Source organism: Dermacentor andersoni, chromosome 7 (assembly GCF_023375885.2).
Source record: "Dermacentor andersoni chromosome 7, qqDerAnde1_hic_scaffold, whole genome shotgun sequence".
Taxonomy (NCBI): Eukaryota; Metazoa; Arthropoda; class Arachnida; order Ixodida; family Ixodidae; genus Dermacentor; species Dermacentor andersoni.
In genome coordinates, this window is record NC_092820.1 from 109,389,793 (window position 1) to 109,417,311 (window position 27,519).

Sequence of the window (27,519 nt, forward strand, 5' to 3'; positions counted from 1 at the left end):
CCCGTCGGATGCGGGTTCCATTCTGCCCAGCACCATGGAAACTGTTAGTGGTTTCTTTTTTCGTTGAAGAACGCCGTCAACAAGGTCTAGGAAAAATTTTTACACTTCAATACCTGCCGTAGCGGCCAACAATTGTGGTGGAATAGTTTGACCGCCGGAAAAACAAAGAACTGGTCTGACAATATCATGAATGTCATCCGCAAGTATATTGGGTAGGAACACGCATTAACTTCTCGATGCGTGTGACACTGCGAAACGTCCTGTTGCTTGTACCAGTGACACGTCAATATTGCTGCTCTCTGCAGAAGTGAATGTACTTGATGACAAATCCTAACAAGAAAAGGTAGCGTTCGTCCCGTTCCTCTTTTTTCTTTTCGTATTAATGCTACGGGCATTTTTTTGCATATGAGCTGAGTAACCTTAGAACAAGAACAGGTGGGAGTCAAATACTGCATCAGGAATACCACGTCTTCTTTCCCCGAGGTTGTCTTTTTGCAATTCAGCAGACCACTACTTAGGTAGTGCAGGCTCACTAGGCTTAGTTTTATTGTAAATATGCTGCTATTTGTGTTGTTTGTATCAACGGAGCTGAAAACACCTAAGTATATAAAATGTTGTGTTACTTCAATAAGCTAGAAGCAACTGAGAGGTCGTCTGTGTATTGCAATCATAAGATGGAGCGTTCACAGTGAACTGGCGGAAATACCTTAGCTTGAAAGTTTGATTCACCCAAATATAGTTTTCTCTCATCAATGCAAAAACCAATTATGCGACGTCAATAGAAGAAAGCAAATTATAAATAGATGACTTAGAGTTAGTGAAAATGCATGTTTTCGTGGGGTCTCTTATAGAGGTATAGTGGTAACAGCAACGGGAGATTTTTCAAAGTCTACAAGGCAGCATTGAGCCGCCATGTAAAATGCCTCCGCCAGAAACGGTCATAGGCGGCATAGCTCTGTTGATGGCTGTTCTTTTAATAAACGTTTCGATTTCTTGTTATGGTTCGCACAGACGTCTACACACAGGATTTAAAAAACCACATGAACGACAGCATCACGGTCCAGTCCTGGAAAAATGGGGCCGGCGGTGCCCAACAAAAGCACTGCACCAAAACGTACAGCGTCACTGACGTTGAGACGATAAGGATACACACGAAAGATGACGACCTGTATTTCACAACTAGTGAGGACCACAGCAAGTGGTATGTCACAAAGTCAAACGGAATATTCTGCTTTTCTTCGCTGAACCGCATGGTAAGTATGGAGTTATGCAGTCCATCCAGCTCCTTGGCACATACCTTTTAATGCCTAAAGTCTGGCTGAACAACACTGAGGAAACCGCGTCTAATAAAATATGAAACGGATAACGACAGGCCGCATCCAAATGCATAAAACCGACACAGCGCACGTTCTATGCGTTGGAGTAGCCAGTGCTACGGTTAACGTTTGCTCATAACTGCGATAGCTGAGAAACACTTTTTACTTTCTAGTGTCACAGTCTAATATGGTGCAACAGAGTAAACCTCCAAAGTCCTCGCTCTAAGTGACAAGTGGGGATGGGGGATGTGTCCCTTTCGCGATGTATATTCGATAAAATTGTCAAGACACAATAGCGACCATGTGAAATATCCTGCATCGCCTTTCTGTTAGACTTGCAGTGGGAGTTCTTTATTAAAAAGTACGCCTTTAGCCGTGGACCGTAAATGCGGTGCATCATAGATGCATGCGTCATTAGCGTCATTAAAGGACGGACGCACATTTTCTAAAAAAACGAATACGGATAAAGTGATGCTGTGAACATGCCGGAAGACTAGAATTTAGGGCAGGCTAACGGCGCGTCTGCCGAGATGGATAGTTCCCTGCAATGCCAGAAATATTTAAGAGGCAAAAGTATATTCTGCCAATATTCTCTACGCTGTGTGCTATGCTCCCTACTTTACGTAGTCTTGTGGTATGCAAATGTCTGTTGTACTAGCGTTTGTGGTATCTGCGTCTTCGATTTGTGCCCCGTTTATATTGCACCAGTGCAATGAAGCAAGAAGCATCGCAAGTTGCTCATAAAATGCAGTACACTACTGAAGCATTATACGATCGATATGCAGGTTAGTTCGTGTGGTTATCTGAGGAGGCTGACTGATAATTGAGACCGCAAAGTGCAATTTTTTTACAATCATATTCAAGTAATCCTTTTTAAAGTTGGTAAGTGTAATCTGCATAATCCTCAGCAGAACGCAATGCCCTTTATCAGTACTGTTGGCATTCAGGAGTGTCGCTTTGAGGAGTACGGTTCCTTAGGGACAGACGGCGGTAATGCACTCTTCAAAAACAGAAGGAAGCATGAATATGAAGGCCTTGTATAACTCGCTGAAATTCCACTAGAAACAGGAGCTCTTGTGAGATGTATGTGATGTCTCTCATTGAAATATTCTGTAAAGTTAAAAATGCACAGGCAACAGCCGTAATGTTTTGCTACTCTTAATAACAACTCCGAACTATCAGGATTTTTACGCAACTAGTGTTTGTTCTTTTCGCTTTCGGAACTGCAGTTCTTGTGTACTTTATTCACATTCTACTTCAGCCATGCGTCTACATAGCGTATTTAACGGTCAGCTAACCGTGGCGGCCTCTTATAGTGTCACGAAATGGGGCCGCTAGTAATCGTCCCGTCGAGTTCTATAGAAGCGAGCTACCATGTCAAATCTACGAAACGCTTGCTCAGGACACCGCCTATGTCATTGAGTTTTATTGCCAGACCAAACTGCGTCAATCAAAGTGTATGTACACGTACCAGCCCGCTTTTCAACGTTTCTACAAAAAGGACGGCTCACACGACGTCGTGCTCTGCAAATTCTTTATTGGTTGTCGGCTCAGCGGCGTCCGTCTGTAGCATTCTCACGAAAAAGAACGAAACGTGAAGTGCAGTTCGGTAATCTGAGCGACAAGGGTCACTGAGGCGCCGTTTCGCGGGTGCGGACGGCAGGCGCCGGGAAGAGCGCATGTACCTGCGCTAGATCGCATTGTGTTGAAGTGCAGAGGGTGGTCACTTCTGGTTTGCTAACGTTTGCATTAATGCCTGTGTGGTATATTTAGGAAGCCTAGAAAGCGTGACACTTGGTTGTGCGAACAAGAATGAATGTTTATTGAAAAGGCTGCACTCGGGGTTTGTATGCCATAGCCATGCCGCCGGAGCGTGGGCAACTGCAAACCGTACAGGCACATGCTTTATGGACGTGTTCTGCTGCCCGTGTCTCTCACAACCTACCATACAACACTTCCTCCCCTCTTAGCTTGCGCCTGTCCTAGGGCCTACGGTGCCGGGTTAAGCGTCTGAGAAGAAGCGGTTCCGTTGTCGACCCTGGACTCCCTGCTGGCTCATTGCAACCTCCAGACGCTTCATCCCCCATCACGGGCTGACCAGCTTGCGGGGCTTGCCTACTTGTTGATTGAGTGTCGCCTTTCCTGCGGATGGCCTTTCCTGCGAAGCTTGCTCTTCACGAACTGCGTTTCGCAGTCTTCCTTATCCGACGTCAATGGCTTGCGTGGTCATAGGTGATCGACGTGCCTTCCCTTGACCCCATTTGCTGTGTGGACGGTTAACAAACGCTTGCCTTCTACTGTCGTCACGGTTTCCGGTCGCCACCTTTGGCCAAGCTGATTATACTGTCGAGTCCACACCTGCGTTCCGAGCACAAATTGTTGCAATCAGTAGTTCGGCACATAGTCGACAGCAGCACTCTTGCCCATCCTGTCCTCCGCTTCAAAGCAGGTGCTTACCCGATTCCGTGGGAGGATTCCTAGGAGCATTTCCGCAGGCGACTGTTCTTGTCCGGTCGGCCTTGTAACGTAACAGAAATTTGGCAAGTCGACTTTGCAAAGCTCCTGTCTGGTTTTTCTTTAAGCCCTCTTTGATGGTGCGGGCGCCCCTTTCTACCAAACCACTTGACTGAGGGTAGTATGGGGCAGTCGTTATGTGGCGCACACCATTTTCCCGAAAGAACCGCGCCATCTCTGCGCTCGTGAATTGCCGACCATTACCGGACACGACAGTCCGTGGTAAGCCAAATCGTGCGAAAATGCCCCTAAGCGTGTCTACTGTGGTAGGCGCTGTCGCCATTCTCAGGGGCACCACCTCAATCCATTTAGTTTCCGCATCGACGAGAACGAAGCTCATAAGCCTCTCCATGGGACCGGCAAAATTCATGTGTAAACGGCACCAACGTCTATTCGTCTTCGGTCAGTTTGCCGGGACCTGCGCTGTGTGCATGGATAAGGACTGCGCGATCTGGGGACACCGGTTCGCCAGCTTCGCAATAGCTTTGTCTACCCCAGGGTACAAAAAAAAAATAAAAAAAAAATAGCGCGCGAGGTTCTTCATTGCAGCCGTGCGAGGGTGCGTGGCGTCCAACTCTTTCAAGACTAATGCTTCAGCTGCTTTGGGCAAAATCACACGGTGACCCCAGAAGAGTACCCCCTTATTCTCAGCCAATTCGTCTCTCCGTGTAAAGTAGGGATGATACCGCTGTTGTTCCAAACCCAGACGCCTGGGCCAGCCTCGTAAGATCTACGTCCTCACTTGCTGGAGCAAGTTGTCCTTGCTGGTGTGGACGGACGCTTTCTCCGCAGACAAAGCAAAATCATCTAGCGCCTGCGCATGCAGGACATATTCGGCCAGCACACTTTCACAGTCCTTATCGCGAATCGGCAGATGCAAGTGGCTCAGAGTGCCTGCATTTGCATTTAGCTCCCCCTTTTCGGTATTCAAATCCCATTGATAAGCCGCTAAGAGCAGGGCCCAACGTTGAATCCTTGCCGCTGCCATTTGGCAAAGTGGTTTGTGTGGACTGAACAAACCAGTCAAAGGCTTGTGATTGGTAACAAGGGTGAACCTATTGCCAAAGAGATAATCTCCAAACTTGACAACGCCAAAATAAGCGCTAATGAATCCTTCTCTAACTGGGAATAATTTCTCTCCGCTGACGTAAGTGTCCTAGAGCGGAACGCAATGAAATATTCCACCCCGTTAATGCGGTGAGACAAAGCTGCGCTTATTGCTGCTACCATACGCGTCGCACTCAAGCAGCAGAGGTTCCTGAGGATCGTTATGCACGAGAAAGTTCCCCATGTTCATGGCGCACTTTGTTTTTTGGAATGCTGCCGCCTGCGTGGCCCCCCTACACCATGAGCCAACAGCCGGTACAACGGAGACAACAGCCGGTCTAATGGAGCTAAAGTGGACGACGAATTCACCACAAATTTCGAGTATTACGTGACCAGGCCCAAGAATGCTTTTAGATGGCTTACCGATGCAGGTGGCGGCGCCGTTAACACTGCCTCCAAGTTGTTCGGCAGCGGGTGAAGGCCTCTTGCATTGATTTGGTGCCCTAAGAATGCCACTTCTTTTTCCCGGAACCGGTACTTCTTTTTGTTCAGCGTGAGGCCGTTCGCCCGCAGTCGTTCGAACACTTGCCGCAGTACCGTGGTGTTGTGTGCTTTCCCCGCCACATTAATGTCGTCCAGGTAAACTTTCACCCCTGGTATGCTTTGTAGCATCGCTTCTGTGAGACGCTGAAACAGCGCCCGCGCAGAGGCAACGCCGAACGCTAAGCGGTTGTGGCGGAAGAGGCCCTTGTATGTATTCAGCAGAACTTTCTTCGCGGCTTCTTCGTCAAGGGTCGGCTAGTTGTGTGCATTTCGTAAGTCGAGAGTGCTGAATACCTCACCTCCTGATAGTGCTGCAAAAATATCGTCAATTTGCGGTAGCGGGTATTTCTCAACTCCTGTTGCTGGGTTGACCGTCTGTTTATAATCTTCACACAGCCAGAGCTCACCGTTCTTCGCTCCGGCACTACTGGCGTTGCCTATTCATTCATACTAACTGGTGACAGCACTCCTTCCCTCACGAGCCGGTCGATTTCGGCAGCTACCTGCGCTCTCATGGCATACAGGACTGGCAGAGCCTTGCGAAACCGGCGTTGGGCTCCATTTTTAAGGTACAGCTTCATCGGCGGTCCCTTGCAGCACCAGAGCTTCTGAAAAATGTCCGCAAATTCGTCAATCAGTGCGCCTAACGAGGTGTCGCTGTGAGCAACATTTACGGACGAAGACGTTCCTCCTTCCAAAAGCGACACATGCTTTCCGAATCGTGTCTCTTCCGCTAGGAGGTGGCCTCAATGGTCCACCTCTAGAAGTGAACTGCTTACCGTTGCTGATCCAAACTGCACCTTCATATCCAGTTTGCCAAGGACGGGCAACGGTCCCAGAAAACATAAAAGGCGCAGTGGGGTTTTCTGTGCAGCCGGCCACTATTTGCGATGCTTCTTATAGACCGTTTTATTGAGGGCACCAACACTTTGCGATCGTAGCGCAGTCTATGGGGCGGCGCCATGCTGGTATGTGGGATGGCGGTGGAAGGTGCGCGGCGAAGATGTTGTTGACGACGAGTCAACAACGCTTTTCCGAGAGTTGTCAACAAGTTGTTTGGATTGCAAAAATCCTTAGAGTGTCGTCACTAAGCTTTTAGCGTCGATAGCCGCAATATCGAACGGCGACTGGTCGAAAGGCGCTGCCGCACCTCTCACCAAGATTGAAATAGGAGGCGAGTCAAGTCTGAACATTGTTGATACGTAGCATATACATGTAGCGTGTTATTATTGTATGTCTAGCATTGAACTCTATAAAGGTATCACTCAGGTGACAGCAATCCGAGGTGTCTCCATGTGTCATGCAGTGTGCCGCACCAACGTACCACCAGGTACCAGGTCGCACCACACCAGGTAGCTGCGACGCTCCGAGGAAACATGTTTTTGCTAGCTTTCGTGGTCTTGAAATTTTTGCTGTACAAAATAAAGCTTTACAAAATAAAGAACTGTAAAATAACTCGATCGAAAGGGTTGTTAACATGTGTAAAATGAGCTGATGATAGTGGCGGCGAGTATGCCACGATCAACCAGACGCACGCGACATGTTGAAAGATGATGCGCAATCTTATGTCTCGAATGGTGCCTGTGCATGCAAGGACACCTCGCCTACTCAGAGAGTTCAAAAACAAACTACTCTTTGCAGTGGCAACTTTCTTTTCTGCAGTAATACAGCGCACGGTGAGCGCCGTCGGCAGCTTGCCGGCGAGATTCGGAAGCACGGGGAACCCATGTGAACCCGACGCACGGTAGACATGGCTTTGGTTGCAGAATGTAAAAGAACACACCTGCATTTCTTAGTCGGCACGCATTGTTTTCATAATACGTCCTCGGCCAACTTCAGCCAGAACGTTGTTTGCCAAGCAAGATAATCTTAGAACACGTTTGAGCAGAACAAGTTTAATGTCCGTGCACGAAGGAATAGCTTCATCCATTCGCAATAGTTGACCAACTCGAATACGCACCTTTCTTTCATATCCCAGTTTGATCATGGGTGCCTAGTTCCGAGTTCGTCGCCGTGCGCTCTCTGGGAACAAGATATTCCGAAGATACACAAGATGGCTTCAAGTCCTTTCTGTTTATGCTGGCAATACAAAGCGGACGCTTCTCTGGTATCGCAGCAGTGTCCACGAGGTCGCCACGGCTCAAGATCCATTTCACGCTTGCTTCCTAAAGTTATTTTCGCAGTCGAATACAGCAGAGTGGTAGCTCGTCGATCTTGTGTCAGCTGACATCGCAGAAATTCCACAAAGAACACGTTAGAATCCCACTAATTCGCAATGAAACCGCTACCTTTCCAAGTTGTGGCTGGGAGAAAATGGAATCCGCACATACCAGGGCGCGGAGCAGAACGACGCGGCGCGCTGTATCGAGGATAGGTTCCTCCTCGCCGATAAAACGGTCTGTAGATCATTCCACGCCAGCTGTCCCAACCGCGGCGCTCGACCTTCAGCGATTTCTTTGAAAAAAAAAATTGAGGACTATCTATTTAAAGCAAGAAGTCATACTGTAAAACATTTTTGCGAAAAAAAAATTTTTCAGAACCGCTAGGAACATGTGAAGGTGTTTTAGAAAGCTCGAAATTTTGAGTCGTAAAACGCATTCTCAAAAAATTTTGTCTCCTTAAATTAGGTGAGCACACGATTTTCTCTTGCGAATGAAGATAGGCTTTTCGCTTTAAAAAGTTGTTATCGCTCTTTACGTTTCCGTGAGCTTATTATACGGCACTAAATATGCAAAATTTGGTGCATATTGGGAATTTTTTTGCAGAAAGATAACTTTTACCGAAAGGTTGTATTGCATAGTAACTAATTGCCAGCAAGTTGTACTTAAGTGAAAAATAACTTGAGATGAATATAACGCGATCATAACGTGAATATAAGTGTCAGCCAGCAACATATTCACTCAAGCAATCACGGCGCGGGTCCTCGTCGTGTTCTTGAGCGAGCCACGGAAAGAAACACAAGCGTTTCTGCTTCACTAAAACTGCTACAGAAGTTTCGTAGGCTTTGTTTTGACGCGTGTCGGAAGCCCACACTTCCGGCGGTTCGTAACCATCAAGTGCCAACTTCTCGCCCATCTGCTCTGGCGAGCTACAGAACCGCTGATTCGAGGCGCAACCTTTTTACAGTCGATAGCTCGAACGACCCTTCCCATTTTTTTATTCAGTTATCGCAGACTGGATGTCAAATCCTGCGCTTCACAAAGGTCAGCGGACTACCTCATTCGGCCTGAATTTAACATTTAACTACAAGAAAGACATAGAGGGCAAGCAACTAAACGTATTTATTTCTTTCCATCATCTTTTTAAATGCAGTACTTTGAACTTGAGCATGCCAAAACATTTAATGACGAGTCGACATCACTCCTCGAACATCATTGCCGACATGGTCGCTAAAACACGATTGTTTTGGCTGACATTTGCTACATATTTGACGTAATAAAGCAACAGATTGTTTTCTTATTCACAAACTTTTCGCCCATTTCTAAATCTTAGTGTGGCTAACTGCACTCTGCACTCACCGCCGTAACTTTCCGATGCCGCGTGACGACGTTATGCAGGCCGTCGTTGTACGGCGACATCCGGTTAAATGCGCTCTATTGGGGCTCGCGTTTTTGATTGGCTAGGCTAATGATTTCTAATAAAGCACTCAAGTAAAACCTAGGAGTTGATTATCTTGTCTAGATGTTCCTCCATCGACTCAGGAAATTTTGCGTCCGCGCAACTTCTACTTACCGCTAGGACGCTTTCCTACGAAGGGGAAACACGTGCAAGCACATAGATCGGTATAACGCAAGATCAAATTTTTTTTTTCTTTCGCAAAACAAAAGGTTATTTGATAAAAGTTTGTCAGTTTGTAGACAATGGATGTTTCTAATAAATATACTATTTAGCGTATTTTTACCCCAGCCACAATGCTAAATTTGTGACTAAGCATAGGCTAAAACTACCTTTTTTGCAACTTTGTCGCCAGCTGTACAGATCATTTCACGTTATATTCGTCCCAAATTATTTTTCGCTTACAGAACAACTTGCTGGCAATTAGTTACTATAAAATACCACCTTTCAGTAAAAGTTATCTATCTGCAAAAAATCCCCAATATGCACCAAATTTTGCAATGTTAGTGCCGTATAAAAAACTCACGGAAACGTAAAGATCGATAACACCTTTTTAAAGTGAAAAGCCTGTCTTCATTCTCAACGGAAAATTGTGTGCTGGCCTAATTTAAGAAGTGAAAATTTCTTGAGAATGCGTTTTACGACTCATACTTTCGAGCTTTCTAAAAAAAAAAAACTTCATATGTTACTAGCGGTGTTGAAAAAATTTTTTTTTCGCAAAAATGTTTTACTGAAAGACTTCTTGCTTTAGATAGATAGTGCTCAATTTTTTTCAAAGAAATCGCTGATGGTCGAGCGCCTAAGTTGGGACAGTTGGCGCGGAATGACTCCTGTACAAGCTTTTGGGAATTACGCTTTTCGGTGACCCCGCATCCACAATCATTCGCAGCCTCCGGCCCTCCCATGTTAAGACGTGCTCGATTGGCTGCACCATGTTCTTGTTGGCGGAATTGCGCGCGACGAGAGAATGCAGCATCGCTTCTTCTCTTTCGCATTTTGTTCCTTCGACAGCAAAAGTTCCTGTTGCGCGGGCGTGGGCTCCAGTGGAAGCACTTGCAGTACGCCCACGTTTGCCACATTGGTGGCAGACAGAACTGCGATCATGGCACGATGCCATTCCATGAGCCCCTTTGCATCTGTTGCACAAAATACTATGACTTGGCTGGTCTTAATTCTTCTTCCAGTGTATTCCTGCTGTTCGTGTACTATGTTGACAACGCCACTGTCAGGCTTTGCGTAAGAACCCTGCATGCCACGAGCGTCTTCATTCGCTTTCTCAGAAGCTAAGACGATTTCTTAGGAGCCAGTAAGCACCGGCGCGTTTCTTCGTCCCGGATGCTGCAAACGATTCGGTCCCGCAGCATGCGGTCCAGCGTCGTTCCGAAGTTGCAGTTTGCGGCCAGTCTTTTTAGTTCTGCAATGTTGTCCCGGACGCTTTCTTGATATTCGTGTTTTCCCATAGGGAAGGAATAGCCTGCTGCTATTTCGTTTGTTTGAAGATTGAAATGTTCCTCCAGGCATTTTAGAACGTCGTCATACGTCAGCGAGTTTACGGGGACTTCCGGCGGGTGCCCCTTGCAAGATCCGGTGGACAGTGTCGCTCAACGATGACGCCAGCATGGAACCACGCTTTCCAGCCTCTGTTATTTCGTTACCACGGCCATGCGGCCGGAAGATGCGCAACTACAAACCGTACAGGCGCATGATTTGCCGACGTGTTCTCGCGCGCGTGCCTCTGACGATCTACGATACAGCAGCCTCATTTGTAATTTCCACTTTAGCCTTCTCCCAATACAGAAGTCTACAAGCAACGGCTACAGTACGCACGCTTTCCCCTCTGTCGCTCAAGCGAATTGCCATTGACGTCTGAGCATTCGTACGGTACTTACAGCTAGTACATCTTGTCTTGCGCCGAGTGTCCCCTGTGCGACAAGCACACCTTGTAACTCCGCAGGCACCGAAGAAAACCCATTATAAAGCAGTAGCTTTCTTTGGCTCTTTCGCGGGTGTTATGACGTGCTTCGGGCATCAGGTTAAATGTGTAAATCAGAGACGCATGTGAGATCAGCACGGAAGGAACGCCAACAATCAAACATATATTCACACATACAAAATGCAAGTACAAGGGCAGAGGCCATGCGAGCAAGCGGGACCAAGCGTCCCTACACATCGGTCAGGGCGACTGTCGCAACGCACCGCAGTTTGGCTGGTGTTGCGTCGCTTGACGAATTGCACGAGCGGATACGGCAGGCGACCTCTCGCAGGCTCTTGTTCGTGTGCTGTATGACGGGAGCGGAAGACGTGCCCTTTAGAGGTCCCCTCGTGCGTTCGCGCCCGACCGAGTCCCTGGGACAGCTGTTGGCCTCCCGAGCGTTGACGTCCAGCCCAAGCCAAGGCGTATTCCTTGCTCCGCTTCTCAGCTCCGTCTGCCTTGCCGACGTGGTCTCTTCGCCTTCTCTAGGCTGCATGAGCCACGCGTTATCTGCCGATTCGTTGCGCGCTCTCTTGTGGTGCTTTCTAATCAGCGGTTTTATTCTAGACTTATTAGGTTGTCGACGCCACGAGCGCACGTGCAGCGAGCTGTCGTTCTTGTTGTCAACCTTGCACGTGGGCGGGTGCAGGTGCTTCTGTATATCCTAAAGTGCTTTGTATTAGTTTTGCGTGCGTCGTTAAGCACTTCAGCACAGGGGTATTTAGTGGCCGTTGCTCGTTTAACCGCGTAGGCAATTAAGCCTGTCGTTCGAGGAGAGAGAAGGTGACGGAATATAAAGAAGAAGGCCGCTACGCGGAGATAAGACAGTCTCAAACTAACCTTTCTTTGAAGTGTTCTCATTTGCGCCAAGCAAATGACGCCATTGCGTGAGCGAAGTGTTGGCGGATAAGTTTATTCCACGCTATAGCGCTGCACGCGCTGACGGCATCTCAAGACATTCGTCTCTCGTAATGTACTCCGCGATTCTGGGAGGAGGAGGCGAATGCGCAGAAATCCTAACGTATCACATATAACGGTAACGTATCACGCGAAGCCAGAACGCTCCAACGTGAAGAGAGGTGCTGAAGTTCAGCGCATGAAGCTGCATGAGCACCAGTTCTCTCATTTTGGTCCATTAAACGCACGTACATCCTGCGCCCTGCCCTTCCGGCCTCCTATACATGAATAGCCACAATGTACACTGCACCAAATGAGCCAGGTGGAATATGTGTAATGCCAGCTGCAAGCCAGGTGAAATATGAGTAATTTCAAAAATCAATTCGAAGAGGACGGCCGGCGACCGTCCTCTGCAGCGGCGGTGACATAGACGACATGGTGCAACTACATGAAGGAAGGGCAGGACTACATAGTGTGCCTGGCGTCAGCGGGCTCATCCGCCTGGCACTCGGGGGCCCTTGGCCAGAATGGCTAGCCAGATTTGAGTAAACCGTGGCTCCGGCGGCTCCCTCTTCAGTCTGTCTAGAGTGAGCGCTCCCGCTGCGCTCAGGCGTAAATACTTTGATTCTTCCAATGCCTCTAATGACTTCGCGAGAGTACCGCATGCTTTTTACTCAAAACATCACAAAATAATTGAGGTACATTTCGCCCACTTCCACCAAAAACGATTATGTCCATCTAACGAAGTTGGAGGAGGAATACACTTAATTTATAGAAATAAGCTGACAGTGAAATCGCGCGAGGTGGGCAGTGTCCCTAGTCCAGGATACCGTGGGCCTGAGCCGATAGCTCGGCACTGCTCACCAGATGATGTTGGTCTTCAGGGCGCGGGCTTGGCAGCTGGGCCTCCCACTGATCGACGGTTGGTGCGGTGATGCTTGTTGTCGATGGCTTTGGCCCACATTCCCATACCATGTGGTAAATGGTATTAGGCACAGAGAAGAAGGCGCACTTCTGAGTTCGTAGGATACATGGCGTGCATCAGGGTGCCATGCGAGAATTTGCCCATCTGATGAAGTTATAACTGTTGTAAAATGCGGCATCAAACCGCCGCGTCATGTGCGCGCTGTCAATGCACATGCGCCAAGTTTCTTTTCTATGTTCACTCTCCAGATCCCCCTTTCCCTTTAATTTATATACCCCGCAGGGGCGTCTGCGCAAGCAGGCGTTTGGTGTGTTGCGACACCACGTACCCGAGCACACGGGGGTCGGACCCTCCCGCGTGTAGCCGTGCGCGGCTTAGCCGTGTCTGGGGAAAAGGGGATCCTGGAGGTTGAGCCGATGCCGGGTGTTTGGACCTTTAAGGCCCCCCGGCGGAGGCAACACACCTCTTTGGCCTCTGCTTCACATAGACGGCACCCCCGGACTGACCCACCCGGGGGAAATCGGTAGTTGCCTTTTCCTGTCTCTCACTCTCCCTCCAACCTTCGTCTTTCTCTTACTTTCCATCTTTCCTGTCTTCTCCTAACTTCCGCTCACTTCCAATTTTCCAGGCAGCAAGGGTTAACCTTGTGTGAATAGCCAACCTAGGTTATTTCATATTTGGTTATAGCGGTAATGTACAGCTGGCGTTTGCAGGCCGTGTTTCACACGCCCTGCAGCGTCCCCTTGTAGGACTCCACGGTGGGTGGCTGGCGTTACTGCCGAAAAATCACATCTATTTATGGATAGCTCCTTTCCTCGACTCCCTGATCGCCCTCCGAAAGGAGGGCGCACCGATGAAGTCTTTCAGTTTTTCGGACGCCAAGTCCACAACTTCCCACGTTTCCATGTTATTCATTCTGCAAAACCAGATAAACCAGTAAGAACTATCTCACCCTTCCTTGTTTCCAAGTCATTGACCGAAGTCTTTGGTCCTGGTTATAAGGCATCGAGGATGGCAAGCGGTGATCTTCACTTGGAGCTCCGCGATCAAAAGCAATATGAAAACCTGTCAAAACTAGAGTCATTTGGGGAAACCCAAATAATTATAACCCCGCACCGCACGATGAACACCACCCGTGGTGTGGTCTCTGACGATGACTTGATGGAGCTCACTGAGGCTGAACTCTTGGAGGGCTTCAGTGACCAGAATGTTATCAATGTTAAACGAATTAAGATGAGGAGAGACGGAAAAGAAATCAAGACGAAACACCTGATACTCACTTTCGGCTCAAGTGTCCTTCCCGAATCCATAGAGGCCGGTTATATCAAACTTCGTGTTCGGCCATACGTTCCCAATCCTCTCAGATGCTTTAAGTGCCAACGTTTCGGCCACAGTTCACAGAACTGTCGAGGCCGGCTCACTTGTGCCAAGTGCAGTGACAAAGAACATTCCTCCGAAACATGCCAGAACACTCCACATTGTGTCAACTGCGATGGCGAGCATGCCGCATACTCGCGGTCCTGCCCGTCCTGGAAGAGAGAAAAAGAGATTGTGACAATCAAAGTCAAAGAAAACGTATCTTTCAAGGAGGCACGGAGGCGGGTGTCATACCTGTCTAAGAGCAGCTTTGCCGATGTGGCGCGTAAGGGGGCAGCGCCACAACGGCCTCCGGCGACTGACCGACCCACACCCAGTGAGTTGGCAGTTACGCCTTCTGCCCCCGCGGCGGTTGCAGCTCGCACTGCTCCGTTAACCGAGGAGAAGGGACCATCGACACCGAAGGTGGGCGTAGCCGAGGCTGCCTCATCTTACCAGGTCCCTTCGAGCGCTGGCAACAGCCGGCGCAGCCAAATCCCGCAGGGTGCCCCATCGACCTCCGGGCTGGTGGGCGCAGGGGTCTTGCCCTCCAAGGCGAGACTTTCCCGGAAACCTTCTCGCTCGCAAGAGCACGTGTCCGGCGCCTCACCAGAGGCAATGGACACTACACCTATCCTCAAGGCGCACCAAGCGCCTAAGGAGCGGCGAGGTTCCCTCGAACGCTCCAGAAAGGGCAGAACTCCCGTTACAGGGCCTCTAAAGGGCTCTGTAATTTAATCTCTGTAATTTCCATAATCACTATTTCTGTTTCTGTACATACAGCACATATTTACCACAAACATGGATACACAGATAATTCAATGGAACGTCAGAGGTCTCCTTAAAAACCTTGATGATGTACAAGAACTTATCCACAAACACAATCCAAAAGTGCTGTGTTTACAGGAAACACACTTAAAATCTATACACACAAACTTTCTCCGAAAGTATGTTACGTTTCGTAAGGACCGCGAGGATGCTGTCGCAGCATCTGGCGGTGTAGCCATTATTGCTGACAGAAGTGTAGCGTGTCAGCATTTAAAGCTCCAAACGGCCCTTGAGGCCGTGGCCGTTCGAGCCGTACTTTTAAATAAACTCATTACAATCTGTTCTCTGTATATACCACCACATTATCACCTTCTCAGACGCGACTTAGAGTCATTAATAGATGAGCTCCCGGACCCCTATTTTATTCTTGGTGATTTTAATGCACACAGTACTTTGTGGGGCGATTCACGCTGTGATGCGCGAGGTCGCGTCATTGAACAGGTGCTTTTATCCTCTGGAACATGTCTCTTGAACACGAAGGAGCCCACATATTTTAACCTGTCCAACAAGTCATACTCTGCCATAAATCTTAGCATTTTATCGCCGACGCTTTTACCCTATTTTAAATGGAATGTGCTTAACAACCCGTATGGGAGTGACCATTTCCCAATAATCCTAACTACGCCGAAACAAGATCAACTTCCCCCGCAGGTCCCTCGGTGGAAGATTGACTCAGCCGATTGGGAACGGTACCGAACTCTTATTCACATGACGTGGACTGAGATGTCCGGTATAACCATAGATGACGCTGTTGCATATTTTACAGCTTTTATACTGGATGCCGCCTGTAAGTGTATTACACAAACGAGCGGCATGGGTTCCAAGCGGCGTGTTCCCTGGTGGAACGATGCATGCAGACAAGCACGGAGGAACCAGAACAAAGCGTGGGCGCTATTTCGCGATTCTCCAACAGCTGAAAACCTGGAAAACTTTAAACATGTCAAATCCCAGGCAAGGAGAACGCGCCGACAAGCAAGACGAGAGAGTTGGGCAAACTTTATATCAAGCATCAACTCCTATACAGATGAGAGAAAAGTCTGGAATAGAGTGAAGAAAGTTAATGGGCAACAAACATATTCCTTACCTCTAGTAAATTGCCACGGAGAAAGCCTTGAAGATCAAGCCAACTTTCTTGGAGCACACTTTGAATACATATCGAGCTCCTCACACTACTCCGAAACCTTCCTAAAGTACAAAACGCAAATAGAACAGCAAAAGTTAGAAACAAAATCTGCTAAAAGTGCGGCGTACAATGAACCATTCTGCATAGCAGAACTGCAGGCAGCACTTAACTGTTGTAATACATCCGCCCCAGGTTCAGACCGCGTAATATATGAGATGTTAAAACAACTACCATCCGGAACACAGAAAACCCTCCTTTACCTTTACAACGTTATATGGTTTTCCGGCGAGATCCCCTCTGCTTGGAAGGAGGCCATTGTAATTCCATATCTAAAGCAAGGAAAGGATCCTTCCTCTGTATCAAGCTACAGACCCATAGCATTAACAAGTTGCCTCTGCAAAGTTTTCGAAAAAATGATTAACTGTCGCCTACAACACTTCCTCGAATCAAACAATTTGCTCGACCCATACCAGTGCGGGTTTCGGGAGGGTCGATCTACCAGTGACCAGCTTATACGCATCGAGGCACGTATCCATGAAGCTTTTGTCCATAAGCAGTTTTTTTTATCTGTATTCCTTGATATGGAGAAAGCATATGATACTACGTGGCGGTTTGGGATATTGAGAGACCTCTCACACTTACGTATACGTGGTAATATGTTCAATGTTATCAAAAGTTATCTGGCTAATCGCACATTCCGTGTTCGAGTGGGCAATGTTTTACCACGGAAATTTGTACAGGAGACTGGAGTGCCGCAGGGCGGGGTGCTCAGCTGCACGCTATTTATAGTAAAAATGAATTCTCTCCGTCTACACATACCGCATAACATCTTTTATTCAACATATGTTGACGATGTGCAGATAGGATTTCAGTCAAGTTCTCTCGCAATCTGTGAGCGACAGGTCCAGCTTGGTCTTAACAAGGTCTCCAAATGGGCTGATGAGAACGGGTTCAGACTGAACCCACAAAAAAGCACCTGTGTCGTTTTCTCTAGAAAAAGAGGCCTGCATCCTGATCCTGAAATTGTGTTGCATGATGCGCGTCTGCCTGTAAACAGGGAACATAAATTTTTAGGCATAATCTTAGACGCTAAATTGACTTTTATACAGCACATAAAGCATCTTAAAAACAAATGTATGAAAACAATGAATATCTTAAAGGTTCTCTCACGCACAACCTGGGGCAGTGATAGAAAATGTCTTATGAACTTATATAAAAGCCTCATACGCACACGGCTAGACTATGGAGCCATAGTTTACCAGTCGGCTACTCCAACTGCTCTAAAGATGCTAGACCCTGTCCATCACTTAGGAATTCGCCTGTCCACAGGCGCCTTTAGAACAAGCCCAGTGGAAAGCCTGTACGTTGAATCGGATGAGTGGTCTCTTAATCTGCAGAGAACATACTCGTCTTTCATGTATTTTCTGAGAGTGAACGCAAACAGTGAGCACCCCGCGTATCCCACTATAAATGATTTGTACAGTTCTCAACTTTTTCGCAACCGACCCACAGTCGCACAACCTTTTTCACTGCGTGTTAGAGACACAGCTGAAGAAACAAGGGTTCCCCTGCTTGAATACCACCTTATGTCCCCTGCTATACGGCCCCCACCGTGGCAGTGGCAACAAATAGAGTGTGATACTTCCTTCATAACTGTTACAAAGCGCGCTCCTCTCGCGCATATACGAAACTACTTCCTGGAATTACAACACAAATACTCCTGTCCTGAATTCTTTACAGACGCATCAAAGTGTAATTCTGGCGTATCTTACGCAGCAGTCGGTCTATCCTTTTCGGATACCGGTGTTCTGCACACGAGCACAAGTATATTTACAGCAGAGGCCTACGCCATATTGGCTGCCGTTAAACACATTAAAGAACTAAATATCCCGAAGGCAGTTATATATACAGACTCTTTGAGCGTCGTAAACGCATTGAAAACTGTGAAGAAATATCAAAATCCTATAATTGTATCTCTCTATTCAGCATTATGCACCGCCTATGCGTCCAGGCAGCATATCGTATTATGCTGGGTGCCGGGGCACCGCGAGATTGAAGGAAACGTGTTGGCTGACCAGCTAGCCACATCCGTCCACACGAACGCTGCAGACACTTCGACGACTGTCCCTGTAATGGACCTCAAGCCCTCAATCAGAAAAAAGCTAAGGGCTTTCTGGCAGCGCTTGTGGGACAAACAAACAGAAAATAAACTACATGTTATCAAGCCGTATCTTGGTAACTGGCCGCCGGTAGCAAAGAACCGCCGCACGGAAGTAACACTTTGCAGACTTAGAATAGGACACACATACAGTACACACGCATACCTCTTGTCAGGTGGTGATCCACCCACGTGTGATAAATGTGGTGAGCCACTTACCGTGGTTCACATCCTGATACAATGCAGAGAATTAGATGCAAATAGGGAAGAGCATTTCCCATTACCTCACCGGCAACAAATTCCACTACATCCCCAAATGATTATAGGTATGGAACCTCTCTTTAAACATCAATCACTGTTTCAATTTTTAAAAGCTGTACAGAGTTTTCATATTATAGCCCCAGGAAATCCGTAGCACAGCCTCTTAACAGAGGTTTCTGCTGCGGTAGCTGCATTAAAGAAAGCACCTGCCTCCCAGCCTTTGGGCTCAAAGGCTTTAAGGAGACATATGTGCTATTTACATATTCATGCATTTTAGCCCCATGATCACTTGTCACTCGTAGTATACCCAGAGACCACTCCACGTATCACTGCCATAATTTTATACCTATATATCGGTTTATGCTCCTACAATAGCGATTAATTTTAGGCCACTTTACAGCCATGTTACACCCCATCCTCGTAACTCACCAATCAGCGCTTAACATATCATTATCAGTCATGGCGCTCTTTGGCCACACCTGGCCCTTGCGCCACTAAACAACACACATCCTTTAATTTATATATGCGTGCAATAAACACTTGTACGTTGTTCTCGGTTAACCACTGGGTCGCGAACGTCTCCCTTCTTGCATGACGGCAGCTAGGCTCCCGCTGCTATGCAACAGTGGCGACGAGCCAGCAAGGCACCCCCGCAAGGAAGAACCCAATGCTAAGCTTTCAGAGATAGCCGTACCGCTGACAACAATGGCCTCCAACATCCTTCCGAACTTCGACGGCATCACAGATAAGTGGAAGCTTTACCTCATCAAAGTGGAGGCGTATTTTGAAGCTAATGCTATTTCGGATTCTACTAAGAAGAGGGCACTTCTAGTGGCTGCACTTAGCACATCGACGGTCCAAATCCTAATGGGAAATATAGCACCTGGAAAGGTCAATGCCTTAAGTTAAAACGAAGTAGTCAAGGTGTTAAATGGCCGCTGTGACCCAAAGCACACCGAAATCTCTAAATGTTTCCAGTTCTTGAACCGCTGTCAGCATGAGAACGAATCCATTCATGATTTTGTCGTTGCAATCCGGTGCATAGCAGACTACTGCAATTTTGGAGAACCGCTGACCAGGCTATTTCGAGACAGAATTGTCTCCGGTGTGCGTTCAAGGGCTGTTCAGAAGCAACTTATGACAAAGAACGAGTTAACACTGGAGGAATCGGAGTCTATAGCAATAGCCGCTGAAACTGCCGAAAAAGGCGCCCGGAGAATGTCTGTAGTACCGCCTGTGAAAGCAAGTGAAAGCACGTCGCAAGCTACCATTGAGATCAAGCATTGCAAACGCAGAGCGATTGGAGTGCGGAAGGTGTGGCAGTTCTAGATATCATAGCAAGAGCTGTAGATGGGCTAAAGCCCGGTGTTACGGTCAGAGGGGTCATCTGGCAAATATGTGTCGCAGCCGCAACGGTAACGATGTTGCCACCAATCGGCGAGTCCCTCACGGGAAAGCTTTGGCGCTGGAAGACGCTGCTTCAGAAAAGGACAGCAGCGATAGTGCGCAAATCTGGACGTTGGCGTCAGCACGAAAGAATGCTCTTAAGCCGCCAATTAGACGAACATTTATCAATGAAAATAGATACAGGTTCCCGGGTGTGCGTAGTATCGCGACAGCTTTTTGATAAACATTGCAAATGCTTGCCAAGCTTGAAACATTCGCTTGTGAAGCTATCCTGCTACAACGGAAGATTGCCGGTGCAGGGCGGGTTTCAACTTTGTGTGAAATACCGCGCTATTTCTGTTAACTTTTCCCTTGTGATGGTAGATTGCCCCGGACCAGGCTGGCGCAGCCGAGACCTGCTAATCCTACTGTAACAAGCGGACGTTCCGGTACTACGAGACTCGTGCGAAGGTGAAGCGACGGTGAGTCAAGTGAACTGCAACATCATCCATGCCATTTTCGACACATGCCAGGACGTTTTCTCGGGAACCTTGGGGTTGATCAAGGGACCACCGGCCAGCCTCCTGAAGAAGGGCGACGCTGTTCCCAAATTCTGTAAGGCGGGACCTATTCAATATACTCTACGTGACAAAGTATCGCAAGAACTTGACCGGTTATGTCGCTGCTTGTAATATCGCCAGCCAAGCATTCTAATTGGGCGACGCCTATTGTACATCCTGCTTGCGCCACGGAGCAGTACCTGCTTCCGGTAATTCAAGACACCTTTGCGTCTTTAGGAGGAGGCCAGGTGGCCAGGTGCTTTTGTCCGAGGACTCTCGGAAGCTGTGCGTTATTAACACTTACAAAGGCCTGTTTTGTTACAATAGGCTTCCGTTCTGCATTTCCTCCGCGCCAGCAATTTTCCAAAGAAAAACTGACACAATACTTTTTGGGTTACCTGGCGTTCAGGCTTACTCGGATGACGTTCTAGTCTCGGAAAGGTTTAGAGATTGCGGAGCACGATTGTATAACGTGTTAGAACGGTTCAGAAAACATGGCGTGAAGCTCACATAAGTGTAAATCTAGCCAGCGATCTGTCACTTATCTTGGGTAACGTATTGGCCGTTCCGGCCTTCACCCAACTGGGAAGAACGTGGATGCTACCATGAATGCACCTAGTCCCGAAAACCTAAGCGAGCTGCGTTCGTGCCTTGGAATGATATCATTCTATTCGAAGTTTCTGCCGAATATGTCAGACACATTTTTCCCATTGTACGAGTTGGAAAAAACCGCGGTGACAGTGGAAGTCCTAACAGGAATCTGCATTTCTGTAGGCAAAGTAGTGTCTTAAATACGCCGAGGTAGTTGTGCATTTCGATTCATCAAGACAACTGAAGTTGGAATGCAACGCATCCGCTCGTGGGAAAGGCGCTGTTCTTTTTCGCACAATTGGAAGCACCAACGGACCAGTCGGGTTCCGTTCAAGAACCCTAACAAAAGCCGAAAGAAATTCTCCATTAGAACGCGAACCACAGGCGCTGGTTTTTGGAGTGACTAAATTCCAGGATTATCTTTTAGGTCGAGAGTTCGTCCTGGTTGCCGACAACCAGCCACGTTTAGGACTGCTAGGGCCAGACGCCTGCCGTGGCTGCAGCTCGTATCCAACGCTGGGTCCTCTACCTAGGAGGCTACCGTTACAAGCTCGAATATGCTCCAGAAAAGCTGCTACTGAATGCGATGCACTGAGCAGACTGTCACTGCGGGGCTCCGATCCCGTTACGGAACCTGACCCTGACGAGTTTTTTTTTTAAACCTCGATCAAGGGATAGTCGCAACACGCGAGCTGAAGGTGCTGACCGCCAATGACTCAACCTTAGCTCGCGTAAAGCAAAACGTGTTGCACGGGTGGCCGAAAGGCACAGAACGGCGTGACCCTTCCTTGGTTCCCTTGGCTGATTGCAAGTTGGAACTATCTCTGGCACACGACCTCGTCTAGTGGGGACATCGTGTTGCCATAGCTGTCGCAGCACGGAAGCGCTTGTTACAATTATTACATGAAACTCATAAGGGGTCCTCGGCAATGAATGAAGACAGTTGCGCGGTCCTTGTTTCGGTTGCGGTGAATAGACCGCGAAGCAGAGTTCACGGCAGCGCAATGTAACAATTGCATTGACAATTTGACTATGCCGCCAGCCGCCTATGCCCGCCGTTAAACTGGCCGAAAACGCAGGAGAGATGGTCCCCGGTTCATGTTGACTTCGCAGGGCCAATAGAAATTAAAATGGTTATCGTGGTAGTGGATTCCCACACTAAGCGTATAGAAGCGGTGCCACTGAACCAGGCTACTTCGGCAACCACCACTGACTGCCTGCGGGATATATTTAGCCCTTTCGGGGTACGAAGAACCCTCGTATCCGACAATGGAATGCAGTTCACCAGCCATGATCAGCAACGTTTGCTGACAGGAACAACATTAAGCACCTAAGAACCGTCCCCTATCATCCGCAGTTAAACGGAGCGGCGGAAAGAGCACTCAGGACAATCAAGGACGGTCTCTGGAAGATGAGAGGCGGAAAGCTGGAGCATAACTTTAAGCGTTTGCTGCTCAGTTACAGGACTCCCCAGAAAACCGGAAAGTCGCGATCGGAAATGCTGCTGGGGTAGCAGATACGATCGCGCCTGGACACCTGCTTGCCTGCGGCGACGGTGTCAAATTCTAAAGAGGAAAACGACCAGTGGTTGCCACCAATGGACTGTAGTGTACATGTCCGCAACTACGGGTCAACTGGTAAATGGATACCAGGACGGGTAACAACGACATCGGGAGGACGAAGCGTCACAGTGGAGACTCCTCAAGGAATCGTGCGGCGTCACATCGATCAAGTGAGTGCCCGTACTGGATCTTCTCAAGATGAAACACCGAACCAGGCACGATCAGCAGAGACATTACACCGAGCGCACCGCCACTCTGCCAACAGCTATCCGCGAGCACAGACGACGCGGGGGAATCTTCACCCCAAGAAGCGTTTCCAGACGTGGACCGCCAGGCACCTGTTGTTCGAACACTCGTGGCATCTGGGGCAGACAAAGTAACCACACGGCCGCTTCAACGCTCCACAATATCACGCCAGCCAGTGCGGCGTTATTAAGAGGGAAGAAATCTTGTAAAATGCGGTGTCACACCGCCGCGTCATGTGCGCGATGTCAATGCGCATGGCCAAGTTCCAGATTCACTCTCCAGATTCCCCCTCCCCTGTCGCCTTCACTTTATATGTGCTTGCAATAAACATTCGTGCGTTGTTCTCGGCTAACCACTGGGTCGTCAGTCTCCCTTGGATGATGGCAGCTAGGCTGCCACTGCTATGCTACAATAACAAAATTTAAAGGATAGACGAGGCAGACTTTTGATAATATACCTGCCAGTAAATGTCTAAAGCTTTCCAGCTAGACTGTGAATATCGCTTCGGCCTGTCCTTTTCTTCGATAGGGGGGGGGGGGGGGGGGGACACAAACCTTCTGCCTATAACCTGCTGTCGCATAACGTAATGTCTTATCTTTTTCAGCTATCCCAAATGAAGCGTGGAGGCGAAATTACTTGTATTGCGAACAAGTCCCTGGCAACCCTATTCATAAAAAGTATCTATAAACGGAGCCTATGTAAAGGTGAAAAAGCAGACTAGACGCCTCAAACTGTGCCCATGTAAAGGAGTATACAAGGCCGTCAACAAAAAGATCCACTCGTCTGCCACTTCCGTTCCACTCATTCCCATACTTTACTCTTACTCTGTCGCATGTCGTTCAGGTGGACCTTTCCAGCCTTCCATTAATAAAGCATACTCTCGCTCCTGCAAAGAGTGTTTACTTGAGCATTACTGTATTTCCAAATGAAACGAATCAATAGACATATGCTTACTGTGGCTTGTTAATCGCGTCTGAAATACGTAAATTAAAGTTCATTATTTCCAGCGGGGACCAGGCCTCTCCTCGCAATAGTGCCGAGAAGCTGTTGTGGCAATTTAGTTTAAACCCGTTTTCAGTGGCCCATATTGACAACCTGTTCGGGCCAAGCTGTAACTGTCGCTCGCACAATGTTACACGATCGGGCGTCAGTAATGTGTAGGAAGTGGCGCGTGGCTCGTGAGCCGGGTGACTCTTTCGTGCTAAGGCACCAGCGCCACGCGAATGCTGGTCGCCCCATTACGAAAGAAAGCTGCATGGGGTGTTTTATTGTGTGTGTGTGTGGGGGGGGGGGGGGAGGGGGGGCAGGGTCCAAGGGCCCACCAAGGCAGGGATCGCACCTGGGCGTCCATTTGAGAATTTGTCTCTTATTACACAGACTTCTTCACAGAACCAAACTCAATTAGAATAAGAAAAAGTGCTTCACACCAAGAATGAAGTAAATCGTCTCTGCCCCAAAACATAACTATAGGTACCGAGGGGAGGTCCACTACAACAATGAGTGTGTCGGTCAGCGAAAGGACTGAGAACCGTTCGGAGCGACAGCAGGAACAGGAGCTCTCTTTTATTCGTCTTGCCACGTTTCTTCTAAGCTCGAAGCACGAGGCACACGCACCGGAGCGCGCCATGTGTAAAAGGTGGCCTAGGAAAGTGACGATGGCTGCTAGAGGCCTACTTCTCCCCGCCCCCCCACCTCATCATTCCTTTCAGGAAAAGAGCAGCGGTGCCCAAGAAACAGTCTTTGATGCCGGACGATCGGGTAGATCCGTCGTTTCAGCGGTTCTAAATTCGTTCAAAGCGGCTAATGATGGCGAGGTCGCTAACTAGGCTGGTTTGACCCTTTCTATCGGCACTACTTCACGTCCGTTGAGGTCGATGGTAACAGCTGTTTTTGTTCGCATAAATACCTTGGGCCGTCATAGGGAGGCAAAAGATGGTCGGATGTCCTCACGCAGCATGAAGACGTGGCTCGCTGTAGGTATGCCTTTGCTGACAAAAAACATTACTACAGGATGCAACGACACAAGCGTGCAAACAGGAAGCGGGGCTGCTGAACATAGCTGTCCGGACCGGGCGTGGCAACAGTAGCTGGTGCGAGAAATTCAGCGGGCAACCGCAACCTCGTGCCATAGACCAGCTCCGCAGCTGTGCAGCCGAAGTCTTCCTTGAAAGAAGAGTGTACGCCTAGCAAGACGAGAGGGAGGTATTCAGGGCAACAAGAGTGAGCCTGGCGGGCGACCAAAGCTACCTTAAGTTGATGGTGAAGGCGGTCAACCATACCATTTGCCAATGGGTGATACGCGGTAGTATGGATATGGCGGACGCCAAGTGGGCACGTAAGTCCGCAGAAGAGATCACATTGGAAATGTCGGCCGCGATCGGTCGTAACAACGCTGGGGCATCGGAAGCGCGGCATCCAACCACTCACAAACGGTGAAGTCACAGTAAGTGCCATTAGGCCAGTGAGAGGAAATCCTTCAGGCCAGCAGGTATAACGTCCTGCGCAAGTGAGTACGTCGCGAGCACCAACTGGGCGTCAGGTGGACGAAAGGAGTTAATTGGCGACTTCGTGCGTCGTTTCGTCTTTTAGCATTGACAGTGAAGGCATTCGCAAACCCAGCGACGCGCGTCAGAGTTCACGTTCGGCCGCACAAAGCGGGAAGTAATTAGACGCTAGGTGGCACGAACCGTGGGATGACTGGCGCCGTGTAACTTGTAAAACACTCGACGGCGGAGTCGAAATGAAACGATTGGGCGTGTGCGACCTTTTGACACGTTTCAAGCGATGGTGCCCGAAGAAAATGGAAGGGGCATGTCGGACAGCGCTAATGACGTAGCAGAAGACCGGAAGTCCCGATAGCAGGAGCCGAAGCAGTTCTCATTCATTCATGAAGTCTATTAATCCTAGACATCCACTCTTGCGGCGACGCCGACCTTGGGGCGATGTGGTCGGCGTAGCTCTATCTGAAGGATTTGTTAAATATCGACTGATGAGCAATGCCTCAGTTTTCCCAAACTGCAATTTAGGCACTTAATTGTGACAACAGTCTCACGCTATATGTGGCGTCTGGTTTAATTACAATGGCTGGATTTAATTACAATGGCTTGAACCGTTTAAAATTTAGGGGTGATTTTTTTGAATGCTCATTACAAGGCAGCGAGAACTCATCCGCTAATTGCACTCTCTCTAGTGGAACATACTCTAGGTCTCCCTCTATATGTATATAGGTCCAGTTTCGTTTTAATCCGCTGGCTGAATTTTTTTCCTGGGGCGCTTTGTTCGGCCACAACGCGGCGAAGCAGCACTACAGGGGCAAAAGATTCGTCCGCCGTTGTATTGAAGGGAAAGATTTCATCAGTCATGTTAAACCTCATGGATTGGACTGTGCAGAAGGATGCACATTCGCACACAGATGTACAAGGAAAGATGGCACTACCAGATTTTGCAACAAGCAGCGGGCCGAATGGTTTTATTGAATAACAGTAGCCTGTATTTAGAAAGAACATGGGCCTTTGTCACGCCGAACTCTTTCGCCTTTTTGCACATGTTCCGGGCATTGTGTAATCATGATGTCGAATAAATCTGACTGTCTGACATCCACGCATTAAGCCTGGATACGGGCGGTATTCTTTTTTCTCAAATGTCGACAGAGGGCAAAATGTTCTATTTGGAATTTACAACGATGAAAATTACGTTTTACATTACCTTGCGGAAACAAAGCAGTAATTACATTGAATTAACGAGAATTTCACTAAGTAATTACATAATACAGCCAACTGATAGCACTAAAGCCACAAGTTATCACTAGTTACTAGCATACTAAGTTCTCCCGATTTTACACACCTGTACGTCATTGATATGAAATGAAGTATTCTCTCGTTGTAATAACGTTGAAGAAGGAAACAGAACTGTGATTGACGAAACCAGTATTTTATTGGGCGAACCCGTGCCCTCAAAAACAGGCTACACTCAAAGAAGAACTATAGCGGTGAACACAGTCGGCGAACGTCGAAAATCTGATCAGCAGGTCAAGCGCGTCGGCTTTTATACGTCAGTCATCGAAGGTTCCAGAGTAGGCGCTGGTGCCTGCATGTGTTCCAGAAAGTTCTACACCATTCGCGTCGCGCATACATGAAATCAGATTGCACAAGGTTCGGTGACAACAGACAGCGGATAGAGCCATCGACAACATCCCGAGAAACTTCCAACACATGCAGGCGTGTCCTGCGCTATGCGATAACATCTGTTAGGTGGTGAAACAAGATCGCCCGATAAAGATATACAAGTACACGTGTCAAGACACCCCTCTCAAAAAGCATCGTGCCGATGCTATGAACAAACGAAAGCAATAAATAAAAACACCCGTAGTAAAGTAACAACAAAATAACAAAGTTCGTCAGCCTGCGTAAAATGTTCCATCGCGCGCGGCGCCGCTGTGATTGCGAAATGTCGTCTGGCACTACCTCATACTCCAACTCCCCAATACATCGGATGATCTTGTAGGGTCCGAAATAGCGTCGCAATAATCTCTCACTGAGTCCTCGACGGCGTAACGGGGTACAAAGCCAAACACGGTCGTCGGGCCAGTATTTCACGTAGCGTCGTCGAAGATTGTAGCG

General features: G+C 48.3%; 1 protein-coding gene across 1 annotated transcript in view; it reads left to right on the forward strand.

The window, feature by feature from the left end:
- Window positions 1–23,778, forward strand: part of LOC126534633 (cell-death-related nuclease 7-like) — a 52,974-nt gene extending 29,196 nt beyond the window's left edge. Inside the window, exons 6-7 of the mRNA XM_050181904.3 lie at window positions 1,012–1,253; window positions 23,505–23,778. Coding sequence (XP_050037861.1) covers window positions 1,012–1,253; window positions 23,505–23,621 — 359 coding nt within the window. The 3' untranslated portion in view covers window positions 23,622–23,778. The remainder of the gene's footprint in view (window positions 1–1,011; window positions 1,254–23,504) is intronic.
- Window positions 23,779–27,519: the final 3,741 nt, after the last annotated feature.